Source organism: Hippocampus comes, unplaced genomic scaffold, assembly GCF_001891065.2.
Source record: "Hippocampus comes isolate QL1 unplaced genomic scaffold, H_comes_QL1_v1.1 scaffold177, whole genome shotgun sequence".
NCBI classification, from domain to species: domain Eukaryota; kingdom Metazoa; phylum Chordata; class Actinopteri; order Syngnathiformes; family Syngnathidae; genus Hippocampus; species Hippocampus comes.
Window position 1 is genome coordinate 241,028 of NW_017806158.1, and position 7,741 is coordinate 248,768.

The 7,741-nt window shown below is 41.2% G+C and overlaps 1 protein-coding gene across 1 annotated transcript in view; it reads left to right on the plus strand.

The window, feature by feature from the left end:
• The first annotated feature begins 4,214 nt into the window (after positions 1-4,214).
• The window catches only part of hmgn1b (high mobility group nucleosome binding domain 1b), a 6,318-nt gene continuing 2,791 nt past the window's right edge, over positions 4,215-7,741 (plus strand). Inside the window, exons 1-4 of the mRNA XM_019895310.1 lie at positions 4,215-4,414; positions 5,903-5,929; positions 6,076-6,102; positions 6,198-6,239. Of these exons, the coding sequence (XP_019750869.1) occupies positions 4,397-4,414; positions 5,903-5,929; positions 6,076-6,102; positions 6,198-6,239 (114 nt within the window). The 5' untranslated portion in view covers positions 4,215-4,396. The remainder of the gene's footprint in view (positions 4,415-5,902; positions 5,930-6,075; positions 6,103-6,197; positions 6,240-7,741) is intronic.

Here is a 7,741-nt window from a genome sequence, read left to right on the forward strand (position 1 = left end):
CGCCCGGGGGGCCGGAACCGGCCCGCAAGGAGGTTTGATCAGACCCGCAGGATAATTTAAAAGTGAAAAAAATGCTTAAAAGATACGGAATGAATATTTTTAATAAAGTGCAATTCAAGTATTATCCGCTAGGGGGAGACACTGTTTTGATCAGAGGAAAAGACAACATTCTTTTGATCAGAGAAGAAGACAACGGCAGCCTCAGTCTGTCACTGAGACGGACCCAACACAGCAGACGCGATCAAGGACGTGAATACTTTATTCTTTAGACATATTATAGCACTCTCCTTAGTTTGTAAGGTGTAGGCAGGGATTACATTTTGATTTTATATGCTCGTGTAAATGGTTTAAAAATTCCTTTCTTTGCATTACTATATTTTTTCAAGACCAATTACTTGTTAAGGTTTTGTGCCTTTGTACAGTCAGTGGGATCAGTTGCAATGCATATACAGTCAAACCTCGGTTTTCATCCATAATCCGTTCCAGAAGGCTGTTCGAAAACCGAATTGTTCGAAAACCGAAACCACCCTCTTTTTAAAATAAAAATGTTTATTGAACACGTCTGCTCACAATGGAAAGCAACATGAGGAAGCATCACTTCCTCATCTACCCGAGGAAGCATCACTTCCTCGTGTAATGAAGGCGAGAGGAGTCAAATGGTGCATTCAAGTGTGCTCAGTTTGTTCGAGAACCGAAATTTGTTCGTCATCAGAAGCATAAAAAACTCAAAATTTTTGGTCAAAAACCGAATTGGTCGAGAACCGAGACGTTCGAAAACCGAGGTTTGACTGTATGTGAATGATAAAAGTAAATTGCACATTTGTCGAAGGAAATCTTAGAGGCTTCATGAAATGTTTTGTGAAAGATATGTTCATTACATTTCAACATTTTCCAAGTCTTCTTGTCTTTAGACCAAAGCAAAGGAAAGACATATTATTTTGATTATTTATAGCAGAGTATGGTATAATTTTTAATGGTCCGGCCCACTTGACATCTACTGAGGCCCTATGTGGCCCACAATGTAAAATTAGTTTGACACCCATGCTATACATGGTCGTTTTTTTCGTCTAAAAACGCCTTACTATACATGGTCGTTTTTTTTCCGGTTAAAACGCCTTACTATACATGGTCGTTTTTTTCATCTAAAAACGCCTGACTATACATGGTCGTATTTTTAGTCGAAAAATGCCTTACTATACATAGTCGTTTTTTTCGGGTTAAAACACCTCACTATACACGATCGTTTTTTTCGTCTAAAAACGCCTTACTATACATGGTGTTTTTTTTCGGCTAAAAACGCCTTACTATACATGGTGTTTTTTTTCGGCTAAAAACGCCTTACTATACATGGTGTTTTTTTTCGGCTAAAAACGCCTTACTATACATGGTCGTTTTTTTCGGCTAAAAACGCTTTGGTATACATGGTCGATTTTTTCAGCTAAAAACGCCTTGCTATACATGATCGTTTTTTTCGCGAAAAAAGGCCTTACTATACATGGTCATTATTTTCGGCTAAAAACGGCTGCTGCAATGTGCAATAATGGCGGCCGCGACGAACTGCGGGCACACGCCAGTCACACAAACAGCCAAATGAAAAATGACACGAACAACTGCAGTACAACCAAAAGGAAATAAACATTACCTGAAACACAGTATGGCAGGAAGAATGGTGAAGTCGCATTGGGGTGGGTCTCGGACTCGGACATAACTGAGCAACAGACAAGCACTATTAACTCAATGGATAAAAACTTTCATTTGACAAAACTTAAATTAAATAACGACACAAAAAGCAATGTGGACTCAGAACAAATCAGGGAACTAATTAAATACACAGCTCTGTAAAAAAAGGGAAAACAAAGTGAAATATTGTCATTAAACTATAAATGAATGCGGACCGTCAATGAAATGCGACTTACCATGTGACTTCCCTGGTAGCTCTGACTGAGCTATGGTGGGAAGCTGGTGCCACACTGTGCGCTGTTGCGTCACTTCCGCCGTAATTTAATAAACTAAATATATCACTCCGTTACATATGCATACATAGACACATTTTTAAACTAACTTGGTCCACTTCAAGGTTTAAAAACATATTCCAGAAGTGCTTGATGATGCTCGGGTTGTCTATCTGGAGTTGACACTGTTGTGCAGTACACAAAGCAGAAGTTTAAGTTCAGTGAGAGACAGACACTCACCTCCACCTTGTGGTGCAACGTGACATCAGACATCAGCTCTTCAAGCACACCACACAGCTCAGTACTCGCGCGTGTCCAAATGCAGGTTGGCGTCCCTTCCGCATGTCCTGCGAGTCTGGCGCTGCACCTTTGGCCCAGTAATCTGACTAATCTGGTCAGGCAGAAAAACAAAACAAAAGCCATCACACTTCCACTGCTGATAGCAGCTTTGGTGTGGAAAACATACAGAATAGTATTCAAGTCAAACGCTATTCGCGATTTCTTTTTGATTGACAGCTGAGGTCTACTTGTCAGCGGCGTGCTCGCTCACTGCCCCCTTTGCTGACGTTGTTTTTTACGTTGAGTCACAACAACAAAATTAAATGAGCAACGTGTCGTAATAACTCTTCCCAATTGTCTTCATCTATACACTCAGAGATAAACTGCGAAGTCAGTTTAAAATGTTAAAATTACTCACTGAGAACAGGGCTTGTGGACAGCGGAAAAACTTGCTCATTGAACCGGATGTTTTACCGTTCTTGTGCGTACTTATTCTTCTTCTTGGTGAATTGGATGTCTTCAGTTCATATCGCCCCCTACTGTCCGAGAAACCACAAAGGCGTTTGGCCAGCAATCTGAATCTAATTTACAAGCGTGCAAAAAAACACAAAACACTAAATTAGGGCATATCTGAAGAACCACAGATTTCAAGGGCAGCTGATCCATTGAGCTGGTGGAAATACCGAGCTTCCGTCTACCCCCGTTTGATCAAAGTAATGGAGAGTAGATTGTGCATTGTAGCAACATCTGTCCCGTCAGAGAGGGTGTTCTCAAAGACTGGACAAATTGAAGTATTCCAAGTTGAAGTATTTAGTTTTGTTGACTGCAAATTTAAAATAAAGCAAGGACTACCTTATGTTTGTTAAAATTAAGCAAGGAGTAGCTTATGTTTGCTTTGTTCACTGCTGCTGTTGCAGTTAATACTCACTATTTTTGTTATGATGCAGCATGTTTGATTGTTGTTGGTTTAAGTTGAATTTTGTTGCTTGTTTATTGTTTGGAGGCTTTTTAATGTTCAATAAAATAAGTAAAAAGCCATTTCTTTGCTTGATAATTATTGCTATTTGCAGTTAGTAGAGTCCAATATTTAGTTCACCAAGTCATTTATCAAAATGTATGGTAAATTTGTCATAAATATTTAAAAGAAAAGCTAAAGAAAGTTAAAAGAGCCGTTTGAGAGCCAAAAAGAGCTGGCTCTTTTCACTGAGCCGATCCAAATGAACCGGATCACCGAAAAGAGCCGAAAATCCCATCACAAGAATACAGACTTCAAGATCTAATTTACACAAATATATTCCTACTAGATTACAATTCTTTTTAAAACATCATATCATTTTTTTCTATCAAATAAAATGTGCAACATTTTAGGCGCTGACAGATATTTTTAGATGGTGTGGAAAAGAAAAGGCTTTCTTCGAGTCGTGGATATAAATGCGTGATTAATTAAATGCAGAGTCTGCAGGGCCACCAATGTCATGTTTAGCGTGCACACGACACAATGGCGGAAGCGGTCACTGTGCACACCGCGAGATGGCATTGCACAAGAGGACAATTATTCTGTCGCCATTTTCCCAAGCTTAATACAAAAGACTTGACTGCGAAAGTACACACCCCTCTCTCAAACCACAACCAATACACTCGCCGAGATGGCCACAATCGCTCGGTGAGGCACCAGTAATCCAAAAACCTTACACGTGAAGCCCCGAACATTACGCCGAACAGACTGTTCTCATGACACTTTGTCTATTAGGAGAGAATTTTCGACATTTTTGGGCTTTTTTTTCGAAAGCAGATGGCTGTACAACAACACAACCAACCCGTCGAAGTGGTTGATTGACGTGTGAACTGTCCAACCCAGGAAGTGGCGGAGATTTGAAATCGGGTCGATGACCGCTACATTGCCCAATCAGAAGGCGATATGGGCGGGTTGATGATCGTCAATCACACAAGAACTATAAGATTTAAATAAGGAGGGAGGGGGGAATCCAATCCGGTTTGAGCTAGTTTTCTTCCAATGGAACATTATCATCTCGCTGCCCTGTATTAGATTGACTGTACGAGTTCAGCTTTATCTGGAGTATACGACAACAGTATATTTTTGTCCCGTATTCAGTTACATTTCGCAGCTTTTTCCCTTTTCCGCAAACACCCCTCACAAATCTACCATGCCTAAAAGGAGCAAAGTGAGTAAACCGAGATATTTCTTGCGTTCAGTAATACAGCATTTATAACGCACTGCTGCTGCTGCCTCTATAAATTGCCTGCTGGAGCGCGAGTTGCTACTTATTCGCATTGTACTTTTGGGCAAATGTCAAAAATATCGCGCTCGAAGCCACTACTTGAGTTTGTATGCGTCGTCCTGATTTTGTTTCTGGAAGGTGGTGATTGTTGCTCTTATCGCTCGATGCATTGTGTAAATTTAACATTATTTATTTTCATTACTATTTTTGTGTATTCATGTGGGTTCGCTGCAGGACAGTGTAGTGCACGGTTGCATGTTTACATAAACGCATTTGCAGTGTCTGGGGTTTTAAGGGAAGTCGTTCTGTTCGTCTACAACGTTTTTTTTTCTGCAGAGAAAGTTGGCGGCATATTGATTGTCTCAAACGTGCAGTCAGTCACGCAGGATAGTTAAGTTGCACTTTGGCGAGCGGTAAAAGGCGTAAAATTCATTTAAATTGCGCCCAAGCTGAGGCCGTTGGGTCTCGGGTATTTTATTTCATGACCACGCCACCTTGGGCGACATGTTTTATTTATCACTTTTTGCTGAACATGAACGCTATTGTTAGCGAGCGGCCGCCATTAGCCGCGGTGAAAACGCAGCTGTTTGGACGGCGTTCGTCGTGGTAGCTCGTCGGCTCAGGGAAGGTTATATAATGGCGAGCCTCCGTCAGCACAGCGCCGCTCTTGTTGCTGGGGGGTTCTTGTCGATACTGCGAGTCGAGTGACACGCTTTGGCGAAGGACCTTTTCAAATTAATGGCGGGAACGCTTCACTTCCCTGCTCGCTTTTCTGCCCCCACCAACCTTGTCGGTCTTCTTGTTTGTTACCAATGAAAATATGTGGCGAGGAGGCGGAGCTCGCCCCTCTTTCTAACTTGCAGAGGGGAAGTTTGAGCAAGCAGCGGCCGTTAGCGTGCTTCCATTTTGTCTGCAATGTTGGTTTTACACTTTAGGCTCAAACGACCGTTGTCGACCGCCACGGTCCTTCTAATGTGGGCATACCATTCGCTGCCATATTTTGCGAACTGCAAAATGGAGTCTCTATTTTTATGTGTGAAATTGATGTCCATGCTTGAATTTTTGCCGTTCTCGGAGCAGGAAGTGCCGCTCCGTCAAGACCGCCTCGACACGCCCACTCAGTGTATTTATTAACCACCGAGACAGATTGCCACAATATTAACTCATATACACTCATATTAATAATATTGAAAACAACCAGCTACGAAGGCCCTAAAAGATAGTTTTATCAGCAAACATTAAGACGTTGCACGTGGTAGGCAAAAACTGAAATGATAAAATAAGAAAAACCTTCTTTTTCTCACAATGGAGACATTTGCAATACTTCTATAATATTTGGAAGTACTATATAATATTGACTGATTTAAGTTGTTTCATCAGAATACATAGAATGGTCTTTGTCGATTATAAACGATATGTTTTATTTTGCAGGATGAGTCAGAGGCAGCTGAAGTACTGGTAAGTTATATTGCACAATCTGGTTTTAATTAATCTTGCAAATAGTAATAGCCCTGTCACCCGCTAGGGGTCAGTAAAAGCACACAACTGTAAGTAGCAGTCAAGGCGAAAAGTAATCAGCCCGTTTTTTTCCCCTCACCATGCAGCCCAGGAGGAGATCGAAAAGACTGACTGTAAGTAGACACACCTCGTTGCATATAGATATATAGTTGACTGTTTACATTCTGGACGTCATACAATAATAAATACGACACATTCATTTTTGCAGAAGTCCACACCTGCAAAGCCAGAGCCCCAAACCAAGCCAAAGGTAAGTTATATTGTAAAGTCCCATGTGTTACATATAGAGGTGCAACGATTAAGTGATTGAGGCACAACTAATCGGTTCTCAAATTAATGTATCATTATTTTTGATAATGGGTTCATTGTTTAGATGCCTTTCTTGGTTCAAAATTGTCAAAATCCTTAGATATCATCTTCTCGACACTAAATAGTCTCTGATTTCTGTCATTGCAAGTCTAATTAATCAATTTAATTGACAAAATAATCAACAGATTAATCAAGAATTAAAATAATTGCAGCCCCAGTTCTGTGAAACCCCGCTTCATAGTTTATGAAAAAATATTAAAGAATTATAGAATGATAACAATAATTTTGTTCACCAACCGCCAAATCATAATAGCCATTCCTACTCAGGACTCCTAAATATATGATACAATGACAACTTATAATGCACCGAATTCATACAGTGTATTATTAAACTTTAGATTTGTGAACAGTATTATCCGGCCAAATCTTGGGCCCCCTTCCGTCACCTATGCAGGAAATGCTGTCATTAGGACCACTGTTGTCATTTTCGCTAGTCTCTTTTTTTGGAAAAATAGTTATTAGAGCAGGGGTGGGCAAACTTTTTGGCTCGGGGGCCACATTGATTTCTAAATTTGACAGGTGGGCCAGATCAGCACAAGATAGAGTACATATAAAAAACTTTATATGTTGACAGTCCATACCAGACATGGGCAAACTACGGCCCGCGGGCCGGATCCGGCCCGTTGGTCTTTTTAATCCGGCCCGCCGAAGGTTGGTACAGTACACAATTAAGGTTCGATGTAAATTATTGCATTCATTTCATTTGGACTTGTAATACAGGCATTTAAACGCCAGGTGGCGCGGTTACTTGAAGTCGCAGAGCACAAGGAGGGAGGGGGAGACGATACGGAAGCCCGGAATAGCACTAACTGAAGTAAGTCGCGCACGATACGACGAAATAGATGTACCCCCACCGCTATTTTCTGTCATTGGATCCCAAACGGCGACATGCAAGCGACTCTTTGTTGCAGTGAGTTTTACTGGAATTGCGAACATTTTTACATCCTTTATTAGAGCATGGCATCCAAACAAAGAGGAGCGGTAATGGCCGCGGAAGAGAAAATGAAGTGTATCTCATTAAACAAAGTAGGTTACGAAGTACGAAACATTCAGGAGACGCTTGGAGTCTGGAAGACTCAAATCTACGAGACTTTGAAAAACGAGGAAGCGATTCTTGCTCAGTCCGATTCGGGCTATTTCCATGCTCAGAGTGAATTGCTTGCGGCTCGACGGACAGTCAAGTAAATGAACGTTTCCTGAAATGGCTTGACTGTTATCGTGCTAAAAACTTTTCGCAAACTGGACCGCTAATAAGAGAGAAAGCGAGTTCCATAACGCTAACTATGGGCATTGAATACTTCGAAGCGTCCTGTGGCTGGCTTCAAAAGTTCGAAGCACGACATCAGCTGACCAACGCTGTCTTGTGTGGTGATCGAGGGGAGG